Source organism: Hippoglossus hippoglossus, chromosome 20 (genome assembly GCF_009819705.1).
Source record: "Hippoglossus hippoglossus isolate fHipHip1 chromosome 20, fHipHip1.pri, whole genome shotgun sequence".
Taxonomy (NCBI): Eukaryota; Metazoa; Chordata; class Actinopteri; order Pleuronectiformes; family Pleuronectidae; genus Hippoglossus; species Hippoglossus hippoglossus.
The window spans coordinates 18530401-18556707 of record NC_047170.1 but is presented as its reverse complement, the minus strand read 5'-3'; the positions used below and the strand labels follow the sequence as shown (position 1 = coordinate 18556707).

The 26307-nt window shown below is 45.1% G+C and overlaps 1 protein-coding gene across 1 annotated transcript in view; it reads left to right on the top strand.

Moving 5' to 3' along the window:
* Nucleotides 1-743: 743 nt before the first annotated feature.
* Nucleotides 744-26307, top strand: part of drosha (drosha ribonuclease III) — a 79357-nt gene continuing 53793 nt past the window's right edge. Inside the window, exons 1-17 of the mRNA XM_034572023.1 lie at nucleotides 744-784; nucleotides 2353-3229; nucleotides 3342-3410; nucleotides 3529-3823; nucleotides 4670-4811; nucleotides 6483-6643; nucleotides 7632-7712; nucleotides 7917-8003; nucleotides 8165-8251; nucleotides 10075-10146; nucleotides 10493-10574; nucleotides 11161-11235; nucleotides 12365-12534; nucleotides 14695-14819; nucleotides 17608-17707; nucleotides 21263-21370; nucleotides 25907-26014. Coding sequence (XP_034427914.1) covers nucleotides 2361-3229; nucleotides 3342-3410; nucleotides 3529-3823; nucleotides 4670-4811; nucleotides 6483-6643; nucleotides 7632-7712; nucleotides 7917-8003; nucleotides 8165-8251; nucleotides 10075-10146; nucleotides 10493-10574; nucleotides 11161-11235; nucleotides 12365-12534; nucleotides 14695-14819; nucleotides 17608-17707; nucleotides 21263-21370; nucleotides 25907-26014 — 2631 coding nt within the window. The 5' untranslated portion in view covers nucleotides 744-784; nucleotides 2353-2360. The remainder of the gene's footprint in view (nucleotides 785-2352; nucleotides 3230-3341; nucleotides 3411-3528; nucleotides 3824-4669; nucleotides 4812-6482; nucleotides 6644-7631; nucleotides 7713-7916; nucleotides 8004-8164; nucleotides 8252-10074; nucleotides 10147-10492; nucleotides 10575-11160; nucleotides 11236-12364; nucleotides 12535-14694; nucleotides 14820-17607; nucleotides 17708-21262; nucleotides 21371-25906; nucleotides 26015-26307) is intronic.

Sequence of the window (26307 nt, the reverse complement as noted above, 5' to 3'; positions counted from 1 at the left end):
AGTATTTGGTCTTTATTTTGTATTTTAAGTTATTATTTTTGTTTTATTTCAGAGAAGTTAAAACATACCAAGACGATTTTGAAGTAAACACAAGTGCCAGATTAATATTAACAATATATATATAATAAAAACATTCTAAAAATAATCCATTAATCATGTTGAACAGGTCAATCAATATACAAGACTTCACATTGTCAGGTTACGTTTTGAGTCTCTACAGCACAAATTTAATTTCTGATGTGGAAAGACAATGTCACATATTTAGTGTGTTTGTGTATATTTGTTTTCTGTTTTTAAATTTGTGACTCTGTGAAAAGTGTAACATTAATAATCTTTACTTTCTTAATTTTCCAAATCCAGCTCTCAAGCACAAGAAAAATGAATAAAATTATCCATTTTAATAAAATAATAACAATAATTAATAAAATGTGGGAAATCTCATTAAAATTTAACAGAACAGGAACATTTCACTCTCAACTATTCTTTAAATTCTTCTCCTTGTTATATTCTATTCTATTATTCAGTAAATATTTATTATAAAATAGTTTTTATTTGATAATTATTTAATTTTATTATTTTATTTAATTTCGTTTCATTTTATTTCATTTTATTCTATTATTTGTTTTTGTGCTACACTGAGGATCGACCCGACCGGAAACGATTCCCGGCCTCTCATTGGCCAGCAACCAAACCAACTGATTGTGATTGGTCAATTCCCGTGTCCCCCCCCTCCTAAACGTTCCGGCCAGAAACACGGCCTCGCGGAGAGCGTGGTACCTAGCAGGTAAGTCATCGTTCTGCTCAGCATCACGAAATTAAAACTGAATTAAACAACAATTAAAAACATCTCGGACTCTAATAACTGTTTGTTTGTGATCGGACGATGACGACGGAGAAACGCTTGCGTGGTCTCGTCTCGTCCTCGTCGTTTCCAATGTGTTTCCATCGTAGCCTAGCATGATGTGCTAGCTAGTGGGCTACCGTGTTGCTCAAAGTAGCTTCTGTGAATAACGACTTCATTCTCTTCTAACCCGCACGTGCACGCTCCTGGATTTTAATAGATTTTATATTTATGTAATATTTGCTTTTGTGAATGACACCAGCTTTTGTCAAACGATGAATTATTGTGGCCACTTTTAGCTGCAATAAAAATGTGATAACAACAGATCTAACATGAAGCCACTTGGATCTTTAAATACACACAGACATTTTAAGTTGATTAAATATAATAACCTTTTGTCTAGTTTATAAGATATAATAATATACTCTCCCCACTGAAGTGACTCAGGTTACCAGAGGTATCCCATCAGGGGGACTGGGTCATTCCCAGTGGGAGAAGGTTCTTCTCTGTCGCCCCAGTACAAGATAAGAGAAGTAAATACTTATCGTTCAGATGCAGAAATGTAAATGATAATCAGACGTGTGCACATTAGACTCCTGGCTGTCCGCTGTCCTCTGCTGCCCGTCTGCAGTTTGTCTTCGTTGGTCTTTACTGTGCTTTGTCTCGTATGTTGTGTTGTCACTCATTGTCAGAATATTAGTCTGTGTGTTTATTGTTTGTATGTGTTTGACTATAACGAGTCATTTTGTTTTTTATTAATGTTAGGTTGCCATTTTAAAAACTGGCATTTTGAGCGAACTCTCTCATTTACAGTCATTTTAATGTTGATTAATGAGCATCGTCCTGTCGAATCATCAATTATATGAAATATAAGATAACGCTTTACTTATAATTCTTATTTTTAACATTAACCTGTCATAGTAATACTGTGTAGAAACTGCAAACACAACTAGATGAGTTAGTCTCACAAAATAATCATCAAACATCACTACAACTAAAACCAGAAAATACCTGTCTGGCTTTAAATACACTGTTAACAGGTCCTTGTTTATTTAAAAGAGAGAAATAAAAGCTAAATATTTCTAAAAAGTGTAAATAGTTGAGAAACAGTTAGCGACTGAAAGGGAAGAGGAAGAAAATCCTATAATAATGAAACAGTAAAGATGTTAAATTCATCAACAGAACATACTTCTATTACTAACATTACAAAACGCTTGTGTTTCCCTTAAAATAGTAATCTCTCCTTATCTTAACCATGACCTAGTTAACACGTAACTTAAGTCCCAGACACAAGAAGCAGTGCGACAGGAAACCCTGAAGAGTAAAAATGAACAGAGGAAACTCCTCCTCCATAGTTCTGAACTGGTACCGTGGCCTTTTAAAAGTAATTTAATATGTGATTTAATGTCATTGATGTCAATTTATGTGTTTTTTCCCAGTAAGTAAAAGAAAGTGAACCCAACCTAAGTTAGAGTGAATTTTAACGTGATTATTATTATTTATTTTGGCAGCCGCAGTCATGTCTTTCCAGCAGGATCGTGGGGGAACCAGGGGCGGGATGCCTCCAGGCCAGCACGGCTCCCCTCAAAGCTACCGACCCGCCAACCTGAGACCCCCCCCTCCCCAGCCTCCTGTGCCCCCATACCACTACGATCAACAGGCTCCTCCCAGCTCCGGCTACCATGGGAACAGCAGCTACATGCCTCAACACTCTGACTTCATGCCATACCCTCCTCCGGCACCATCCCAGACTCCCGGTTCTCTTAACCAGTGTCCAATGCGCCCACCTTTCTCCAAGCCTCCAGTCCGGCAGGGCTTCTTAGAACCCCCACCTAACTTTCCACCTCCCACCTTGCCCAGCGCCACAGGCGGACCGACACCAGGCTCCCAGGTGTCTGCTCAGAATGCCTACCACTCTTACATGATGCCTCCTGTGGCCCCACCACCGTTACCACATTCGCCCATGCCTCACCAAATGGCTTCTCAGTCTATGAGCTACCACTCTCCGTACTCCATGAACTACCCTCACCCTCCTCACCCTCCATTCCCGCCTCCCACTTTCAGTCCTGGCTACACACAGAACCCGAGCTCATTTAAACCAGACCACAGCTTTAGGCACGGGGGTCAGTACAAGTATGATAAACCCCTGGAAAACCGGAGGTCTCCAGAAAGAGGCTATCGCCATGATGACCACAGGCAGAAGGGCTACGCCTACGGTAACCATGGTGAGAGGCACAAAATGGAATTTCCCGGAGACAGGAAGGACCGCGGGCGGAGTCCGGACAAGCGCATGAGGCCAGAGGGTGGACGGCCAGAGGGTGGACGGTACAGGTCTGAGTACGACAGAGGCCGGACTCCTCCCAGACACAGGAGCAGGGATCGCAGCAGGTACTCAGACGGCACTCTACTGAATCACATGCATTTGTGTAATGTGTTTATGTTCCTCACCACTGTGTGTGTGTGTGTGTGTGTGTGTGTGTGTGTGTGTGTTTGTTCACAGAGAGCGGCATCGACACAGAGAAAGTCGGAGGTCCCAGTCACCTGACAGGCACAGGAAGAGGCCTCGCAGGTACGTGTGTAATCCCGTAGTTATTATATCAAAGCTGATGTGAAGAGCACATAAGTTTCCCTGACAGGTTTTATCTCTCATCCCTGCTCACTGCCATCCTGCTTTTTGTCATTTCTAGTCGCTCCTCAAGCAGAGACAGGAAACGCGGTCGCTGGGAAGACGAGAGGGACAGGAGGTCGGAGGCCTCCACGGGTCTGAGCAGGGAGCGCAGCTACTCGTCCATCAGGAGCAAAGACTCCGAGGAGACCTTCACCGACAGAGACCGAGAGCGAGACCGGGAGCGGGACCGAGACAGAGAGAAGGAGAAAGAGAAGGGCGATGATGATAAGGAGGAGGAAGAGCAGCTGAAACCTGCCTGGATCCGCTGCACCCACGCTGAGAACTACTACTCCAATGACCCCATGGACCAAGTGGTACGGTGGTCGTTATACGTCCTATGTTGAGCTGCTAATAGTTTGTTGTTTGTAAATCATACTTTGCCGGCAGTTTGTTAAAGATAGTTAAAACAAGAGAAGTGCTTGTTTTGACCAAATGAAACCTCCCTAATTTGTGTCTGCCATTATAATTTTGGCCATAAATTGGATTATTCTCTTTTACACTATATTTTCAGCCTTGGACGCTCTTCACAAATCACCGCCTGACCCTTTGTATTCTCCCTGTGATCTTCTGGACTTTGGCGGCTCATTTTTCTTTTTTGAAATTCTGACCTTTTATCTCTGAACCCTTGCTTCATGGCGTCCTCAGCTTCTTTCTTCACATGAATTACACATTCCGGCCGCGAGCTTACCTGTCCTTCAGTTAACTTGAGTGTAGGTGAATGTCGAGATGGAGCCTAACTTTATGTCTTTGTCCGTCCATGAACCGATCAATGCCTGTTATGTCCGTGCTGTGGCAGCTGCAATGCGACCTGTGGGAGTCGGTTACCGGAGCTTCACTAACAGGGTGTTGAATCTCAGTGTGCAGGTCACGGTGGTGGAATCTTTTGAGTTTAATGCACAACCTCTAGATATACAGTTATTACTCATAAACAGATATATCTGAAGTTTTTCTTCATATCATATTTCAAGCGTGTATTAGTGAAATCCATCTACCAGCCAAGGTCACACTCTACCAATATAACTTCCACTAATGGAGTGACTCACAAAGCGACCGTTGCTGTGAGTGTGTTAAACACTGACGGTGGAATCTCAGCATCTCCTCGCTCTTATTTGCTCTTTCACCGATTTTCACGTTGTGTTTGAATGTGTTTCTTTTCCCAGGGAGACTCTACGGTCGTGGGGACCAGTAAACTGCGGGACCTGTACGAACGCTTCGAGGAGGAGCTGGTGAGGAGGCAGGATCGAGCCAAGGCTGCTCGACCGTCATGGGAACCGCCCAAGACCAAACTGGATGAGGGTCCAGGTGGGTCGAGTTGAGAAGCGTCTAGTCCGGCTCCTACCCTGCCTCCGATTGGCTTAACCTGATATTTTGAAACATCTAAATCCAGATGTTTTTGAGGGATGGAGCATTTTTGTACCTGTGTCTGCTCTGTCACATAGATTTGTTGAGTTATTATGTCAAATCAGTGCAGGTGAAAACCACGAGTGTGATGTCATCTGAGATATAATTTCTGTTTTAATCTTCCAGCTCTAAAGATCACCATTAGTTTTTTGTTTTTTTTACCTCCAGCAGCCAGTGATTGATTACGTTCTGTCGTGTTATGTTTGTACTCGTGTAAGTTGTTGCTGGTAAGTGCAGCAGCTAAATAACATTCAACAATAAATACATTCGTCGACAACCTTTTGTTATTGATGCGCCATAAAAACCGGCTGCGTTCTCAGCCGTGCATTAGGTCGAGGCAGAGATTAACTTCAGTGTTTATGATGTTATCTGCGCGGTCGTCAGCTCGATCGTCTCCTTCAGCGCCTCAACGGTATCGGTCTCGCTCAATGAGATCTAATAAAACTAAACAAGTGAGCACAGTGTGTTTCATGCCCGATCAAAATCTGCATCAACAAAGCAGCATTCTGTGACGTCATCTCATCATCGGGGCTCAGCTGCGACTGCGTTTACATCGACAGCAAAATGAATGTGGCAAAAATGCTAATGACTAAGACATATATTTGTCTGCGTAATGTGAATAAGGTCATAATACTCCACACGTTTTTAATTTGATTCTTATTGTTTCCATGGCAGTGTCTTATTCTACTGTCGTAATCTGGTTAATATCGGAACACTGAGACGTTTCTTCACTCGCTGGCTGTGAATCCTCGGCTGTGTTCTCACATGAGCTCCCTCTGACAGAGGTTTTATTCGGGAGCTGGCAGGTAACAGTCTGGAGATTGCCTGGAGCTACTGACTCTTAACATTTGTGTTCTCACGTACAGCTCCTCGGGATAATTTCTAGAGATTATCCAGAGTTCGGTGCACGTCTGAAAGAAGCTTTAGTGTCCATGTAAACATCTGTACTGTTTCAAAATAAAAATAATACAGCCAAGTCAATCGTTTGTCCAAAAAATTGAAGTTTTAAGATTTCTGGATTTGTTACACAGATTTTTTTACTTGGTTTTATAGTAAATAACAAGTTAAATGATAAGAATAGAAGTATCTACTTATTTAAAGCCACAAACTATTCAGCTGATTAATAATAATAATAATAATCCTCATTAGGTTTCTTTTCAGTGACAGAAATAAAGAAAACATGAGATGTCTGCTGCTCTTTAATCTCACAGAATCATAAAAGTGTGCAGATGGTTAAGAAAGTACAATGAGCTGGAGTATTTAATCAATGAATCCAACGTAGTGATTGATAAATGATGCAAACACCACTTGTTTCCCTGATGAAACACTGAAGAGAAGAACGTTTGCTGTGTCATCAGCATTGTGTGGATAATTACTCCTCTGAAACAGCTGACTGAGACGTTTTGACAGATGGCTTCCCTGTGACTTCATGTTGTATGATAGTGTGCGAGGGCACAGCTGAGCGAGGGGAGCTTAACCACTCGACCAGCTCCCGGCTCAGCGAATTATGTTTCACTTGTCTGCCCTACAACGCTCTAATGATGGAGGACCTTTTCTGAACTTTGGTTCCAGACAACAGCAGCAGCGAGTCAGAGTGTGAGTCAGACGGCGGAGGAAGCACCTGCTCCAGCAGCTCTGACTCAGAGGTTTTTGATGTCATCGCCGAGATCAAGAGGAAGAAAGCTCATCCCGACCGCCTGCACGAGGAGCTGTGGTACAACGACCCGGGACAGGTTGGTTTGTCGTGTTTTATCATGTCACAAAACCACATTTTGCCATTTCATCGTCTACATTATATTCTTCTTAAGCAACGCCACAACATTAGTATCACTCAAATCGGAGCCTGAGGACCCACACAGAAGATTTGGGCCCTAACGCCAGGGGACATTTTGACTCATAGAAAGAAAATAGACCCTGAGCTATATGGATTTTACTTTTACACCTAGGGCGATATGCACAGTACATATAGGACTTCATTCAATTCTAAAACAGACAAAAATGTGCCAAAAAGACCAAAAAATAAGATCTCCCAAATCCCGCTGAACGTTGAATAATGCAGAGAAACATGGGGGGGGGGGGAAAACTCACACACTTTGACTTCAGGTCAAATAATATTATTAATTTAGTCTTGGAGGATGTTGGAGGAAGAAAAGACAAACGTGGATCGGCTCCAGGTCTCATCAGGAAGGAGAGAGAAGTAATGGGAAGCTGCACCTCTGCCCCGTTAAAGAAAGAAAACGTGTTGGGATTCTGGTGCCAATGAATCTATAATTTATATATACATCAAGATATAATACTTTATCAAACATTTAATGCATTTTCCAAACAGTGTGTGTGTCAGAGCACCGAGTTCAAGTCTCTGGGAGCTTTTGAAAACATTCTAGTAAATAATGCTTCAGTAGACGAGGCAGGAAATGGAGGTTTGATCTGTTCAGTTTCTTTCGAAATTTGAAATGTCAATGAATTGGATTTCCAACTGAAGACACACTTGTAGGCCAACAGTTTTTCATTTTGTGTCTTGATTTTTTTTTGGTCGGTTTGCCTTCACGTCACCCCGACACCACCACACAGGAAAACTTTTAAAAAAAACTCCAAGCTCCAGTGGAGGAGTAAAGGTCAGGAGTTTGCGTTTAGGAGATGTGAAATGTTCAGCGGCGCCGGTGTTACACACGGCAAGTGGAGCGGTTGTGTCTGATTTACGTATATTTTCTTTCTGTCCAGATGAATGATGGCCCCCTGTGTAAGTGCAGTGCCAAGGCCAGACGTACAGGGATCCGCCACAGCATCTACCCGGGGGAGGAGGTATGACACGCTGTGAATAAATCACCCTTTCCTAACCTTGAAGCTGTGCCACACGGGTGCATGGATATTATTCTAGTCAGCCCAAATATTCACTGAAACCACATCATTGGTTTTATTATAATGTGAGAGCGAAGCGTACATATGTAATTCACTTTTAAAGTTGATGAATGTTATTGAGATTGTGTGTTTTTCTTTTCTTTTCAGGCAGTGAAACAGTGTCGTACCATGAACAACAACGCAGGGAAACTGTTCCACTACAGGATCACCGTGTCACCGCCAACCAACTTCCTGGTAGGAATCTGTCGTTTTCCTTTTTTTTACAAGAGTAGAAAAATGTGAATATTAACACAGCGGAACTCATATCATCAGTGTCATTACTTCATAGTGGGTTCTCACAGCTTCAGGGCAGTAATCGCTGTATAAAAACATGACCTGCTGTTTCCTGTTCTCAGACCGACAGGCCGACAGTGATCGAGTACGACGACCACGAGTACCTGTTCGAAGGCTTCTCCCTCTTCTCCCACAGTCCTCTCACTAACGTAAGCCCGCTTTGTTCCACGCCGCGATACTTTCAGAGTTCTGACAGGAAGTGGGCGTCGGTGTACAGTCATTTTCTCCTCGGCTACGTCTGTTCTTTTTGTTTTTATATTTCATGTCATCGTTATTTATTTAGTTAGCTGGAGTTTGCAGTTTCTCTCCGTGTGTTTTTCAGAGGCAGGTGTCTCAATGAGTATATTTGACTGTTTGTGTGAACGTGTGCTGTTTGAGCGTCGCCTCACAGATGAAACAAGAAACAAGAAACTTTTCCATGAGCTAAAATAAAACTCCACGTTTCACTAAGGGAAAGTAATTTCATATTCAAGCACGAACGCGTGTTATGCATTGAAAAAAAACAAGTATTTGTCTAATAATAATAATAACAATAAACTTTATTTACATTGTGCTATTCTTAAACTGCAAAGAAGAAACATCACCAGAATGGCATAAGACGAAGGAAAATGCTCAGAGGAATAGAACAATAAAACAGATAAGATCATAGAAATAATATTTATCATCTTTCGGGAAGATCATATCTCAATAATAATAATGTTTAGTGTATTCATGTGTTGGGTGGAGCTCTGACTGCATAGTTTCACTCACTGATCTGAAACAGAAACTCTGGATATTACCCATGATCCCCGGCTTCCTAAACCAGAAGAGCTGCCGCTGTAACAAATCCACCAATTTCTGTTTAGAATTCTTCATATTTCAAAAGTTTCCTGGCTGAATATTGGAGATAAACGCCGGTTTTTAATGACTTCTCCTCGCCACATATGAGACTGTTTTTCTTTCTATGTGTCTGTCAAGGCTGCACATATAATGTAGTCCGAATATATCCTCCCCTTTGAACTCCACTCTATTCAAAAATATCTTCATATTGGCATTTGGCTTCAGGTCGTTTGACGTCCTTGTCGCCCGGACAACGTCCTCCTCTCGGCGCGCTGACCTTGTGCAGAGTCCTCTCCGTCACTTTTGAACATCAGTGACTGTCAAACATGAGAGAGGTCGCGACTTAAAAGGGCCGCTGCTCTTTCTGCAGCCATTTGAGCCACGACGCCCGGCTCTTAAGTTCAAACGAGATAAGAAATCGACGGGAGACAACAAAACCCGGTTTCTTGAAAACTCCTTCAAAGTGTGAAAATTCCACGTGTGCTTTTTGTGGGTCAGCGTCCACACGCGTGTGTGTCCTCCTGCATGTTTGAATAATAAACCACTTGGTCAATATCTGCCACGTCTGAAAAGAGCTCAGAGGATTAGGCATGATTTAAACTGGATAATTTAAGCAGCCCTTGTTAAAAGCCGGGGTAAACGCTTTGTGGCAGCGTGGGGATTAGAAAACCTCGGAGCGTGGTGATATTAGCCCCCTGCTAGTTAGCCGCCAGGATGGGCAAGAATGAATGTGACTCCCAGGTTAATCCCTTAAAATGGACCCCTGCGCTCAGACAACAAAGACCGTGTAACTAGGGAGATTAAACACAGAAGAGCAGGCTTATCTCTTTAGTGAGATTTGAGTTACTTAATTTTTAAGAGTCAGGTGCATGTGTGCGTGCGGAGGCGTGCCATCGAGTGTTTGTACATGTCTTGGTGTTTAATTTGACCGAAGGTTTTGCATGTTTATCCACACTGCAGCGAGTTAGAGTGGGGTTCCTCCTGCGTACGTACCTTTTCTGTACATGTGAGAGCTCCACTCTGGACAAGCTCTGCAAGCGGGGATGAGTTTTTAATGAGTTTCCTTGAAAAGCTGTAACCTCTACCTAACGCCATGGTAATGAGTCGGCCCGTCCTTTCTTCTCCCTGTCCTCTGTTCCTTTCATCATCACAGATTCCATTGTGCCGTGTGATCCGCTTCAACATAGATTACACCATTCACTTCATAGAGGAGATGACACCGGAGGTCAGTAAAACCCCACTTTATCTCCCGGCTCTTTTTCACCCCCTTTTGTCTCTTTTTTATTTTTCTTATTTTATTTTATCTCAAACGGCTCAGCCTGAGCACAGCTGAGCCGCACGCGTCACCCTCGCACCTCAGCGCCCGGGCGAGCGGAGGTGCTAATCCTTTCAGAGGAGGGAGAGGGGATTCTTTTTAACCTGCTGAAGTTGATTACAGCGATACAGTGGCTTATGTGATAAAGTTAGAGAACTGGATTTACTTATCTGTCATATCTACATGAACACTGAGTCGGGACTGTATGTTCTCATGCGGCTCTCACTGTCACACACCGTCTGTCTCCTGTGTCCAGAACTACTGTGTCCGAGGCCTGGAGCTGTTTGCCTCCTACTTGTTCCAGGACGTTCTCGAGCTGTATGACTGGAACCTGACAGGTAGGAATCCCACAAGATGGAACAAGTTTTCTTTACAAATTGGGATTTGCAGGCAGTGCTTCCACAGAAAGCAGAAATGATTCTCCACCACATAAACTGGTCAATATGAGAGAGGAAATCATCTCATGTTGCAGAAATGGGACAAGGGTTCCGCTGGGTAATGGTCAAATCCATTTTTATTCTGTTGCTGACCTGTAAAGATTATTTGGAAAAACAATAATATATCACTTAAAAAATGATTTTTTAAGTGATATAACTCAATAGAAATAGAGAAGAACAACAAGGATTTGTGTTATTTAAAATAGATTGTGTTTGTCCGTTACAGTAACTTGGATAAAGGGCTGACTGTATTTATTTTAAGACAAATGTGTGCAGTTATAAATAAGATTTGAAAAGACAAAAGAACAAACTCACGCTGCGCTGATTCTGAAAACTGTCGTGAAATTGGGAGGCAGCAGAACTGTGGTTGTCATTCCAGCCATAACTTTCCACTCTAAATCTTAGATGTGTGTGAAAAGCATGTCAGACTTGTGTTGTGAAAGGAAACAAACAACCAAACAAATAGAAATTCTTCTTCCTTGTCCAGGGCCTGAGTTGGAAGACCAGACCTCTGGATGTCGGGGTTTCCATTTCATGCCGCGTTTCGTCCGATTCTTACCTGGTAAGACTCTTAACAAGCTGCACAGAGCCTCCACTGCTGTTTGTCTCCCTCTGTTGGTCGGTGGCAACGCAGTTCTCCGGTTAAAACGTGCAGGGGAAGAGCAAAAAGGATGCACGTCTCCAGCAGTTATACATTTCTGCATGTGATGCTGATGTCAGCGGTGCGTTCCTGAGCTTCAGTTACAGAGCCCGAGCAGCTGTGTGGCTGCGTGATATTCATCTTCGATGCACATGATGGTGCTGGTGCGCTACGATATCGCCGCTGAGTTTGTTATGACAGCCGTGCCACCTACCTCCTTTCCATCAAAAAACAATTTCTCTCCCAGCTCTTCCAATTTGGTCCGCTACAAACGTGTATCTGCCTCTTTTACAAAAGCACAAAAAAAGAAAACCAAACTGTCCAATCCAATGTTTGTGATGTGATGTGTAAAGAGAGAGTGAGAGCACGGCGATGTTTGGAAGTGTGTGTGTGTGTGTGTGTGTGTGTGTGTGTGTGTGTGTGTGTGTGTGTGTGTGCATTTGTTATTTTCTTAATGCATTTCCAGGACTGAGAGAGAGCAGTGGATTTTTCAATGTGTCCGTCCATGTGCACACACATAAATGGAGGTCAATCAATTTTGCATGAGTGTCTATTAAACCGAGTATGTTTGACTTGGGAGAGTGCATGTATGTGTGTGTGTGCATGGTTGTATTTTCTGCACATTCATAAGTGACTCTCTGTTCCCTCCTGACTTTGTAAGTACATATTTGAATGTTATTCCTTCAGCGTGTCATTATGTGCCTTCACGTATTGTGCGGCGTCCGACCTTTCATCGGCGCCTGTGTTCACCTGTGCGTTTCCTGAACAATGCAATTGTGATGCATCGGGACATTTTCAGAGCGTGTAATATTGGCTCAAAAACTCCGAGCTGGCAGAGGTGAAGTGAGGTGAGACGCTCGTATAAGAACCGAGTGTTTCTTTTTTAACATGAATGTTGATTTTTAGGCCAAGGATTTAAACAGAAGATCAGTGAAAGACTTTCCCCCTGTGGAGCCACAGCTACTGCAGCCATGAAGCCTTGTGTGTTTCAATTAAGTTGTGTGTATTTATTTTCCGTGTGTAATTCCGTTGTTAAATATTGATGTCCTAGATGGCGGGAAGGAGGTGCTGTCCATGCACCAGGTGCTGCTCTACCTGCTCCGCAGCAGCAAGCCGCTGGTCCCCGAGGAGGAGATTGCAGACATGCTGCAGTGGGAGGAGCTGGATTGGCAGAAATACGCGGAGGAGTGCAAGGGCATGATCGTCACCAACCCGGGCATGGTGAGGCCTCAGCTTCTCTGTTGCGACAGGAGGTGGCCTTGTCCACGGTTTCAAGGGCGTTTGTCGCCCCCGACCCTCGACACTGCAGGAATAAGGCTGTTGCCGTTAGCCCGTGACATCAGCCTCACCTATTATCCCCAAGGGCGTTTGCTGTCATCAACAAGATTCGGGCCGAAGCTTTTATGTCACAGCAGAGTTGGTTAACCTTCTTCGTCTGGCCCATATTTTAGAGAATGTACAGTAATTGTGTTTGGGTAAAGGTGAAGATGTCATTGCTAGCTAAGAGGTTGCGTATGAACAATGAATATGATTGTATAACCTTTGGCGTGGTTGAGTTATCGAGTCACCCGCTCTTCCTGACAGGACTGAATTGTTGCTGTCATGTTTTGCAGAGCGGTGGGTGTTTAATAGTCTTCTATCCCCAGACTCAAGTTAGAGATTGGGCTGCCACTCAAACAAAGTCCATTAAAAAGGTCATACACGGAGACTTACTCTGTTTGCTGAAAGTGGAACAATCTATGGCAACGGTCAACGGTGGTCATCTTCATTGTCACTCTCAGGCTCTGGTTTAGTGGGTTTGGTGGTATGTTGGTTTTTATTACCTCCGGTGTCTGGAGGGTGCTGAGAGCTCGGTTAATCAAACATGCAGCTTTTTTTCAAAGCTTTTTCCAAAAGACACACAAATTACCCCGAACTTACCAAACGTATGGAGTCACTGAGCTGCTGGGGAAATAAAAGACCCATGTGAGAATGTGTAGGCTGTCGGTTTAGAAGTCTGTGTGCAGGGATTTATAGTCTGTGCCCTCAGATTTGTAAGCTGTTGCCTTGGAGTCACTCAAACAACTTGGTATGTGAGTGAAGAGCAGTGTACACACAACGATACACTGTGAAAGGGCTGAAACATCCTGTGCACAACATCGCATAGCATGAAATCCAGCGCTTATACAACATGGTTTCCACGAGCAAAACACAGAAGATACTGTGATGTACAATGAAAGGAAATGTGCAATGCAGTAAATTGTCCAGGTGTTGTACTGCCCTTGCAGAGTTGATCTGCTTTTTCCTTTTGTCATATAACATGTAGAGAAGCAATGACCTGCAGTAATTGAGCTGTGGCAAGTAAAGACCTGCTGCTGACAAAGAGCTGTACATCCCTTCATTCACAATTCAGAGAAGCTCGGTACGCGGAACCTGAACGCGTGTTTTTTGTCAAATCACTGTCTTTCCCCGATTTGTCTTATCATCATCCAGAGATGAGAGAAGGACGGCAACTGAAGATGTTTAGTTTACCAATGAATCTGTCAGTAAACCCTCTGGGACTGCCCCCAAAAAGTCAATGAGTCGATGCATCAGTCGAGAAAACAGCGAGTTGACTCGTATTTTGAAAGCAAGGAGACGCTGCGTCCAGCTCAGCCCACAACATGGTCTTGTTTTGTAGTCCTGTTGTGTTACGTCAAGGTCAACGCGTTTGCTGCCAATCAAACACGGCGTGCACAAGCGACCGTTTCACACAGCGGCCTGCTCCACAACCTTCAATCAGCTATGGGCCATTAAAGCGCATGTAAAGAACCAGGAGACGCTAAATGGCCTCGTATGTATAAATTAGCATTTACAACACATTTGCATAGGGACTGTAAACAGTCATCAGGCCGTCCAGCACGCCAATCAAACCTGATTATGTTGCCATAAAGGCAGAATCAACGTCGGCTGGTGACCTCTTGCTCCCGAATCAAAGTTAGTATGCAGGTTGTGACGAGCATGCGCGGCTAATGTCAAGGTGAACCCGAGCGCCTTGGGCCATCTGCCGTGCAGCTACTCGCTCGCGCCTTATGCTCCAGCCCCCTTCTCTGATCTCGCAGAATGCCTGACAGGCTAGCTGTGATTGGGAGTCTGCTGAGGACATGTTGCTTGTCAATCTCCCCCCCCCCCGATAAGAGCGTCAGAAGGTAGCTCGCCGTCCCTGACATCCCTTTATCATTGTTGTGCGCTCGCTACAAGCCGAATCTGGGCCTCATCTCATCACATGCCTGTGACAGACGACCCTCCTGGCGTGGATTATTTGTTATTTCACATATTGGTAGCAGATGGTTGACTGATGGCTGCCTTGTAGCCATATGAATGTGTTCATACTGTAAAGTGTGACCTCTTTTTTTTCCCTAGAAACCCAGCTCGGTGCGTATCGACCAACTGGACAGGGAACAGTTCAACCCGGATGTCATCACCTTCCCCATCATCGTCCACTTTGGAATCCGTCCCGCTCAGCTCAGCTACGCCGGAGACCCTCAGTAAGATCGCATACGTGCACACAGACCCACACGCTCACACAAATGCCATCCAAATAAAGATCCTTCCCCTTATAGTTCCCACCTGCTGCGTCCCGTCTCCCTTGTTCCCACGACTCCTTATTCACAACCGCTCTCGCAGGACGCTTTGACGGCAGAATCCTTCGTGTTGCACATTGAGGACAAGAATGGCGTATGTCGAGTAGAGGGGGGGGGGGTGGTGGTGGTGGAGTGGGAGGGCGAATAGATGGAAAGGGGAGTTGAGGGATGAGAAAACGAGTGGCATGACATTTTCACATGCGTCGTCACGGGTCCCAGGTTTCCGCTGGGTGGCTTCGTCGTGGGAGCTGCTGTGGTTTATGTCTTGTGAATAGTAATGCCACACACACACACACACACACACACACACACACACACCACGGACAGCAGTAGGGAATACTGTACTGTGCTGCTGCATAATTAACAAAAGCAGTGTATTAGACCATCTGAGCCGCGGCCTCTCGAGGTGTTCCGAGTGATGCGACAACGCCACGCCAAGCGCCAATCAAAAGTCGGCACGCAGCCCTGTTGGTGCGCTCTCGTTCTAAATTTAACCCGGTGAATTTCTTTTTAAACTAAAATATCTGGTCTCGTTTGCGACTTTAAGAAGGAGGTGCGGGAGGAAAATGATTTTGATGAAGATGCAAACAAGAGGACGATCAGTAGGAAATCCATTTAGGCAGCGTTAGTTTGCTTCCTCCCTCCGACTAATGTCCTCTCTCCCCTGCTGCTACATTTTAGCAGTCTGTCCGCCGAGCTCTTTCATCCCCGTGCACCCTGCTGCCATGTCAAACTTCTCAAAGCTGCACACAACGACAAATTTATGGATGGACTGGGACATCATTAGCTGATGCAGACACAAGTAGTAAGAGACCAGTGGAAAGGATTTCCTAGCGCTGCTAATGATGCATGTAGCGAGGGCAGGAGTCGGTGTTGATTGCGGCGGCAGTCTCTCAGAGAGGGAGCCTTGGACACAGCAGCGGTATCCAGTCTATTTATTTACTCGGGAGACTGAAGAAGCTGTGCCGTCTCCCTCCCTCCGCACACTGCCCACTGGACACATTTGTGTTCAGGGCCGCCACTCGATCTTCTGCCAGCGCCATCACGACCGCTGAGGCAAGAATGATGACATGTCAGAGGTCAGCGAATGTAAAGAAAAGGGAGCAGGAAAGGAAGGATGGAGCAGGACAGAGAGTGACAGCCGAAGAGGGATGAGAAACGTAATGGAGGGACGGAGGGAGGGAAATGTAAGACATGCAGAGATGTGAAGGGAATTTAAGAAGCCGAGAAGAGGACGAGACACATCTATTGAACACGAGTCTCTTTGCTGTCAAACGCAGATCACAGACCACACGTCTCTTTTTGACTCAGCCTTTGTGCTCTACCCGTCCCACGAAGACTGCGTTCCCCGAAGGATGCAGCCCTTGAACTGAGACACAGCTTAGGCCTTTTGTTATTCTTTTAATTGAGATATCCCCTAGTGGCCGAGGTTACATACTATACATTTAAAGCCTACCCTCTACATCACGCTTGCAATTGACCCGCCATGTTTGAACGTGGCCATCCCCGAACATTTAGTTAAATTCCTAAAGAGTCATTACTTCAGCAGGTAGATGAAACCAGTGATGTTACAGATGGTTTGTCTGGAAACAGCAAGAGACCGGAGAGAGGGGCGGAAGAGACAGGAAGAGGTAGCATATGTTAATGAAAGCATGTGCAGGCAGTGGCGAGCAGTGCTACCCAGAGAGCACACAGTGGATCTGTGGAAAGGTCATTGGAGCGGATTGGGGACGAGGGGGCCTCCCAGGCTGGATAGACTCACTCTCCCTTTCTATCTCTCTCTCTCTCTCTCTCTGTGTCTCGCTTTCTCTTTCTTCCTCTCTCTCGTCCGCTCCGGCTGCTTCAGTGCGGAGGTGGTGGTGAGCTGATAATCGGGGCGGTAAAGCCGTCTCATTCCCTCGTCTCAGTCTCTAATGAAGTCCCCACTATTAAAGCTCTATAATTCTTCTGTTCCTCAGTACACCCTCCCCGTCTTTCCATCTCCTCTCTCTCCTCTCTCTCTCTCTCTCTATGCCTCTCTCGCTCTCTCTCCGTCAGTGCACCGTCATATCCCCGAAAAACCCCCACCACCTTACCCCTCCGTCCCACCAATCATAATTGAATAACTCTGGGTAAATGAGGAGAAAGTCTCCTGAATGGGAGCAGAACGGTCACACTCGGCCCTCAGTGCATCAATCAGGGGGTCTGATTGAAAAGAGAGAGAGGAGGTGGAGGGGGGGGGCAGAGGTGGGGGGGAGAAAGGGGAGGCGGTTAGTGTGCTGGCGACATGTCACCTTGCCGATAACTCCCTGCCTCTTTTCAGATGCAAATGACTGCAAAAGACAAGAGGGGGTTCACAGAAAATGAGAATGAGGAGGTTGTGAGTTTGCTCTTGAGGGCCGATCAAATGTTTTATGACTTACTGCTTTTTCAGCGGCAAAGATAATAAGGTGAAGTGCAAGTGGTCAACGTGTGTGTGTGTGAACCTCGCAGCTCGCAGTTCAAACGGTGGACGTGTGCAACACAGAGAATCTTCAGTGTACACGGGCCTCACACAAAGCAGCTAATGCAATAACGGCCCCAGGCAACTGTTAAATTATGTTTAATATCAGCCGAGCCGCCGATAAAATATTGATGCGTTGCTGCAAATCAGCAGAGTGAGTGGGAGACGGACTCCTGTCAGCCCTCACATCGCCTTGTTCTCTGTCGGCAGGTACCAGAAGCTGTGGAAGAGCTACGTGAAACTACGCCATCTGCTGGCCAACAGCCCCAAGGTCAAGCAGATTGACAAGCAGAAGCTGACACAGAGAGAGGTGGGTTGAAAGCTAACAAACACGCTTTGATATTCCCCGTTGCCTTTGACACACTCGTGTTTTAACGATGCCAGTCTGTAAATTGTTTTTTTTTTTTTTGTTGCGTGGATGTGGTGCAACGTGCTTTCAGTTTGAATCCTTTGGGGGGAGTTCATTTCCAGCAGATGAGAGAGGTTATGCTGAGACACTCGCTCACTCGTCTGATACGAGAGAATCTCAGCCATTGATTTAAAACACCAAACTATTACCATTACTATTACTCCTGCTGTGAGCGCTGATTCAACTGCTGCTCGTCTGGAACCCGCCGGTGGTAATCAGCTATTTACAGTAACAAGGATGCTGGCACTGAACAGAGACAGAGACAACAGCCATACTTTTACACTTTTGGAGTCGTTGGACGGACAGATGACATCTTTCTTAAACCAATAAAAGGGAAGGTTCAGGTTTCAATTGTCCGGTTGTCATATGTTGGAGTGAAGCAGTTTTTCCTCCTCTTCAGAGTGACCTTTAAGAAATAAAGTAAAAGTCCAAAGTCTGTCTGAAGGTAACACGAGGCTTCAGGAGTTCATTCGACAAATTATTGTTTTAAGACATCTTGAAAAATGTGAATCCGTCCTTTAACAGCATAATTTAGATGAAGCCACAGCTCAGGATAAGACGGCGGTAAATGCTCCCCCGAGTAGAGAGTGAAGGTCAAATCCCCGCCAGGGACTGAGGATGGAAAAGGTTCGGGTTTAGTGAAGTAATGACCGTGCAGCCACAGGGAATCACAGGGTACAGGTGCTGCCTGTGTGGCCCGAAGCGGCCGAGCTCCAGCGCTTTGTCCCGTCATATCTCTCCTGGAGGACGGACTGCGATAACTTCTCTGCAGCAGATACAGCTCGTCCTCTCTCTGAGGGCTTTGACTGCGCCGCAGATCCCGTCTCCCTCTTTGCTCAGTTTGATACACTCTGAACCAATAATGAGCAAGAACTCTTGAGCTCAATTAGCTTGTTTCCCAGGTAGCTCGGCAAAAGCTGCCCGGCTAACGGCCCCTGACAATCCTGCTGTCAAACTGCACTGGAGCAATTAGCGAACCCAAACACATGCACACTCGCACACTGGGTCCGTCAGGCACCTCCGCGAGCATTAGCTGCGTCAGTGTCTCTTCGCTGGAGTGGCAGTGCGGCATCGCTACTTATTTAATGCCACGGGGAACGCTGGGTGTAAATGCTCTGTCACTGACTGAACACCTGTTCCTCTGATAGACATTTGCTTCCATTAAGAATCAGCCTGTCAGAGAAGTGGGTGCTCCCCCAGTCGGACCTGTGGTTCCTCTGTGCTTGGCTTGGCGTTCGCCGAGCTTCAGGCAGATCGGCGGTGTGTAAACCACGGCGAGAACTGGACTTCACAGCAGGGCGCACGCACACGCAGCCCATCTGGAAAAATTCAGGAGAATGTAACCCATTAAAACAAGGCGAGAATGTGTCATTAAGAAAGTTTTGTAGCGGTAATAAAAATGAAATACAGACGTATGTTTCTTCATTATCTCATATCTCTAATTTGAATAAGTATTAGGTCCCGAGTTGGTACTTTGGCAGTGAATTCAACTCGGAGTCTCCTCTATCAGCTCGGCATATGTGGATTTGGGGATTTGCTCTGATTCCTCCTTGCAGATTTGGCCGAGCTCGGTCGAGCTGTATGAGGAGATTCTTCACAAAGCTATCTTCAACTCGTTCTGCAGATTTTCTTTTGGGCTTCAGCCGGGCCACACACAAGAACCTGAGAGGGTTGTGGTTTTTTTGTTTCAGTCTATCGGTTGATACGATCGTTATCCCACTCGATGTACGTTACATACCTGGGTCTTCCCAAGAGCTTTTATTTGTTTGGTTCTGGGGCTTAATAAAGATGCAGAGAGAAAGATGAAGGTAACGAAGTAAACATAATATTAAAATCAAAACATAATTTAAAAAAAGTTAGACATTTGGATCGTACATTTGTGAATTAATAAAAGTGCATTTAAAATCTATAAGAAAAGCTAAATGTACTAGATGTTGTACATTTTTTTGAATATTAGAGCGCAAACGGACACCATTTCCATCCGTGACATTATTATAGTATCTTACTTTTACTATAATACTATCATAGTATTTCTCTGCAGAGGTTATTATAAAAAATAAGTTCATATCAATGCATAGTGGAAAACATAAATGCTAAGACCGAAAAATGCCTGTGAAATGTTGGTCGGGCTCCAGTCAACACATCCATCATTACAAATACAACATCTTGATCTCAGAGTAAAGGTCAGCTATGTTAAAAAAAAACTGTATTTGTCCTCTGGAAACCTGAAGATCTACGGCAAACCTTTTCCAAGACCTTATCTGCAAGGACTATCTGCAAGTCCAGTAGCTTTCATCTTCTCCCTTTTCCATGTTCAGACGTGATGAAAATACACCGAAGCCACTAAATGAACCTGCAAAGGGAGTCAAGTGCAACAGATGCGTTCTTTGCCGTCAGCAGGCATTGAATTTCAGACGGTGTCTTTGGTGTTTGACCTCAACCTGATCCAAAAAACACAAACACTCCTCTCAGCAGAAGGATGTGATGATATAAGTCAAATGTGCCGTGACTTGCCTGTTTGACCGGCGGAAAGTTACTCTCTCTACCTCCCCGTCCTAGTTAATTATTTACTTTTTGTGCTTCTGTCCATTCCCTGACCCCGTAGAAAGCCCTGCATAATAAAGTATTTACATATCATTCGCAGTTCTCTGTGATTACTGCTTTCCATATACAGTGGCTGTGGCTGTGCACGGGAAGATTTGCAGCGTGTGGTTGCACATGCATGTGTTTGCGCGTGGGCGAGCGTGTTCACTTTGATGCACAGTTCAAAGTAGGATGGCATTATTTATTCATGCCTTTGTTGTTCTTATTTTCTCTGCGAGTCAAAAAATTCCCAGCGTTCCATTTTAGGCAGATCAGGGCGAACTCAGACGGAGTCAGTGGCGTCTCAGTTGAATGAAACACATGCGCACACTTTGAGGAGGAGCAGTCTGTCAATACATCTCCCATCTTGCTTGTTATTTGTAGGACCCTCTTGTCTCAAACTCAACCACCCCCACTGAATTTGCAGTTATTTGCTGTAGGGCTGACATGAGGCTGTGTGTGTGTGTTTCTGTTCTGAGTCCTGCTGTTGCTGATGGAGCATCCTCCAGGCTCTCGTGTGGTTCTCTTAATGGGCAGGCAGGTGCCTCTGCACTAGGTGGCTGGGACCGAAGCTTCAGCATCAGCCCTCCTACACCCTGTCCCACCACCACCACCACTGCCCACAACCACGCTGACCCGTGGCAGCGCCTCAATTAGCCAGGACCAACGGAGCTGTCACTTCTCCTGCAGCTCCTGTCCACCGCTGTACCGTGTGCTTGTCGTGCCATGCAGGTTTCAGTGTATTGCATGTGCCAGCGTATCTGTTGGGAGAGAAGGGAAGGGGTGAGGGCGGGGTGGAGTTTCGAGGATGCGAGCTGTCCCTGTGGGCTGTGCTCCAGCGGATCAATAATTGACTGGCTGGTTGTTTGGCAGGAAGCTCTTCAGAAGATCCGCCAGAAGAACACTATGCGCCGTGAGGTGACAGTGGAGCTCAGCAGTCAGGGCTTCTGGAAGACTGGCATCCGCTCCGACGTCTGTCAGGTAACACCCGTCAACTGTATGCATGCACACACACTGGCACATGTACATGCTGTAACACTCGTGGATGTAACACGTGGGCACATTCAGATGCTCATAAATGTGTAGATATGTACAGAGGTTGACATGGACTCACTCACACAGACACACAAAACGGTGTTTACATAATATCTCAAATGAAAAGCATTAAAAATCCTAACACCATTAAAAAAACAAAGCTTTTAAACAAGAAGATTCATTAGATCATTAAAAAGAAATAAAGTGCAGAGACACAACAGAGGCACACAAACAATAATATTAATATCAAGTAAGAAACTTAAAATGGTTTACGATCAAGAGAATTACTAACGATTAGGGTAATAAAAATATATATATTTAAAAAAAATAAAAACTGATTTTCAATTCAATGTGCAAATGGATTAGTTTCATTATCAAATGTTTTGTTTGACCAACAGCTCAAAACCCCCTAAATATTTATTTTTCAATGATATGAAGCGTAGAAAAGAGCAAATCCTCACATTTAAGATGCGTATTGTAACATTTTTGTTGATAATTGACTCAACTCACTGAGTCCATTGTTAAATAAGCTCCTTAGTTAAACTGTTAAAGAGACGAGGGGCCTTGTGTTTGAAAATACCTGAGCAGCTACTGACACCGGCCTGCTCTTGAGAACAATACAGAAGAAACAGAGGATTTCAGATCCTGCTGTGGTGTGTGTGGGTGGGTGGGGGGGGGTCAGAGTCCCAGCAAACAGGAACCAGACAACCAACAGCCTCAGAAGTTTTCAATAAATTATTAAAATCATTTCTAAAAGTGACTGAGAGCCAATGCAGTGCAGCTAAGTGCTACGGTCATATTTAATGGATAATTCTGCCTTATTGCAGCTTATCGTTAGAGTTTTTTTTACCATATTTCCTGTCTGTAATAATTGGGAAGTATAGTCGCCAGGTAATGTGCTAACAGTAAAGTTATGAGCAGATTGTCTGTTGATAACACATTACAATTTCCTGGTTCAACTTTAAACTACTGTTCTGCAAGAAGAAAATTAAGCCACGGTAACAAGGTCCCACTGATACACAAGCTCGACCAATCACGAGTCAGTCTCAGCTGTCAACGATGATATTTTACCCATTTTAAATGCATCAAATAACTAACATCAGTGTGATAAGAGCTACCTAAAAGGGCTGAAAACAACTTTGAGAAAAATGTGTATTACGTGGCTTTTTAGTGAAGTTCATGTCCCATCTGCTAACATGGAGAAGAGTTCATCCCTGATGATGCAGCCAACCACCAGGGGGCAATCAAGACTCTCTGGCTTCTTGTTTGGCGGAGCTGTCATGTCAACCATCTTTGTTTACAGTCTATTATTGTGACACAGCTACATGACACACATGACATCCTGTCAGTGGGTCTGAATATAATAAAGTATGTAGAAAAGATGTCCCGAGCTGCAAGCATCTCCAGTGCTCTGCAATTATCCTTTAAGCGTGCACATGCATGCACACAGACGCTCTCCCACTCAGACAGACACAGACCAGTGCTCGCTGCGCAACCACGGCCAGAAACTTGGCGTCTGATCTTTCCACGTGTTGCGTCACTTTACCGTTCAAGTGTCAAAATCCGTGTAAGGAAAGTGGACTCCCACAGAGCCTCAGCAGCCATACCCTTCATTAAGTAATGTCTCAGACCTGACAGTTTATTTATATACAACTGGAGCACCGCTGGCTATGGCAGGAGCACATGTACCGTTAGCTCCTTCAAGCACTGGTGAGAGGCAAAATAAACCAGGACTTCTTTTTTTTATCGCCACATACTTCACACTGAACGTAATCTGGATCTCAGGGAAGCGGCTGCGAGCATATGAAGCGTACTTTCCCATGCGTGCATTCAGTTTTAGCATGAGCGCTCCTAATGAGACTTGAACCACAGCTCTGAACGTGTTCCCCACTGAAACATACGGAGCTACACTTGTTCGCAGACTCGTGAAAGTGATTAAAATGCACTAGTGTGGTTTATTTCCTAATTCTCTTATTTATTGTCTGTTGCTGTATTTTCTGCCTGTTACTCAGAAAATAATTGGCATCAGCGTTGAGCATCTCTCTCTCTCTCTCTCCCCCCCTGAACACATTCCCTCTCCCTGTGTGCAGTGAGGATAGCCTACAGCTGATACTCGTGCTCACACTCGGAGACGAATGACAGGAAAGTTCTAGCCTCGCAAACCAGACCTCTCTTGCAGCAAGGTCTAGCAAAGAAGGAACCAATCCATAATTGCTGCCCAATTATATTTGCTTCAAGCTGTACTGCTACGACTAATTGGTTCATGAATAATTTCACTTCGAACTCGGCACAACATGTGACACAGACAAGAGATAATGGCAAAACTGACCTATAGTTTCTTGATTCTAAAAGCAGCCGCTCCATTTGGAACAAAATCAGCCCCCTTGTTACTGACAACGTTCGGCTGCACCAAGGTTATTTCACTTGAAAGGCTCTGTCAAGGACCGGGCTGCACTTTACAGGCAGGGGATGGGATTTATATATTCATCAGTGTTTCATTTCTAATTTTCATGTTTGCACGTGTATGTTGCGTGCGTTTGTTTTCCTGCCTCTTTCTGTCCAAAACATCTCGAGGGAAACGCAGCTTATTTTCTGTGATGTCACAGAGAAATTCAAGTGTGGGTGGGTCTTTACTCACAGCAGCAATGAGGTGCATTTATTTATTTGTCAAATATATATATGAGAGAGAGAGAGAGAAAAATATATTAAATCTATGTTGCTCAAGATCTAGTTTAAATTAGAATAAATTAGTTAATTTTATCATATATCAATTAACAAAAAAATGATTTGACTAAACTCTGAAAAAATCTGGTTGTTTTATGGCATAAAATAATTATATATTGAGTTATAGTGTAGTTGGAAATTCATGCTTGTAACATTTCATCCAGGGGAATAGAAAGCTCGGCAGCCACTGGTCCGGTTGGACGGCGTCCAAACTGTCCAAACATCATCCGTGACAGTAAATTAGAAATGTCCCACCTTTTAATTACCGGAGTATCAACTCTTTCAAGCCCCCGACCCACCTTTCCACGCGCACACACACAGACACACACACAGACACACACAGACACACACACACACACAGTCTCTCAGGCAGTCATCAGAACAGGTCAGGAACAGTGGACACGACCTGGCTCTCAAAGACGCTAACAATGCAATAGTAAGAGCGGGACAAGCCGGAGACACAAATAGGACAATCCTCCGTAGAGCAGAACGTCTCACTTTGGCTCAGACTTCGTGGACCGAGTCCTCTGGAGGATGTGGCGTCATTTTGAGTCTGTGCAGTGGTGATCAGGGGATGAAGCCGTGGTAGCGAGGTCCCACCGAGCTGTCAATCATTAGGGTGTCGCTCCGTTTTTATTGCAAACGATAACTAATTAAAAACCAAACCTGAACATACTTGTAATATTTCAGCCGGGGGAAAAGAAAACTCGGGGCCACCGGTCTGGTTGGACAGTGTCCAAGCTTCCCAAGCGTCATCCGTGACAGTAATTTAGAAATTTCCCACCTTTTAATTACCAGAGTATCAACTCTAACAAGCCCCTGCCCTGCCTCTCTACACACACACACACACACACAGACACACACACACACACACACACACAGACTCACACTCTCTCTCAGTGATCAGAACAGGTCAGGAGCTGTGGACACGACCAGGCCCTGGCTTTGTTAATTGGCTGCTTAACAAGGCCTGGGGAGTGTGTCACCACGGCCCCTGTGATGGCCCCAGGGCTACGTGGCAGCGCTGCTTGTAGCTCCCGGGCCCCGAGTTCTCCCTCCCCAGCAGCGCTAATTAAAACATGCATGGCTCCCTCCTCTCTCATGTGGTGGCACGGGGTTAATGTGTGTACACCAGCCTTTGCTACAGTTCCTCAGCCGCTCTGACTGGCCGCCTTGATAAGCCTCCACTAATGATTCTGTAGATTGGCTCTCTGACTGTCGGACTCATTTGCTGACCACTGGCGGTTTTCTCTCCCGGCTTCATTCTCGCTTTCCGTGTCGCATTCCCTCGCTGACACCCACGTCTCCTCCCCCCCTCTCCTTTCCACTTTCCCCTCACTTTGTTGCACTCAAACTTTTTTCTTTTAATATAATATACGAGGGTCACAGGGGGCTGTCAGTGTGTTTGTCCGAATGTAAGTGTGTCAACATGTGGAGATGGGCTTTGATTTGACTGTCCAGACCACGTGTGGATTTCCCTCCTCGCTGTCATTCCCTCTCACAGGGCAGCGATTGGGTTTTTGATTATTTCATCTCTCTGTTGCAGAGCACCACTTAATAAATAATGACTGGCTGATTGATTTCTCCCTCCCTGTTCCCTCCATCAACCGTCTCCCTTTCTTTCTCTCAATCTCTTCATCACGCTTTCTCTCAAAACATGCTCCCCTCTCTCCTCTTTCATATATGTCACAATCCTGATTCTCTGTCTCTTTCTTCCCCTCCCGCCCCTTGTTGCCAAATATTCTCTGTCCTCCACAGCACGCCATGATGCTGCCGGTTCTCACGCATCATATCCGGTACCACCGGTGTCTCATGCACCTGGATAGGCTCATCGGTTACGTCTTCAAGGAACGCTGCCTCCTTCAGGTAAGGCACAGTCATGGCTACCTCTTACTCCCAAAGTGTTGAGCATCTCATAGCCTAAACCAAGCTGCATTATTTAAAGCCCTGAACTTACAGGGTGGATAATGGTAGGCACATCCCCTCGGTTCTTTTTAGGAAGGGTGCAGTCTACAACTGGGTAGATAGTCAGATTTAAAAAAAAAAAAAGAAAAGCATTTTGTGCCGGGGCTTCTTGTGTGCAGAGATCCAGGGAGGCAGCATTTGCCTCATTACTGTTTCCCGTTCCAGCTCTGCGGGGATAGTTCAGGTAGAAGCAG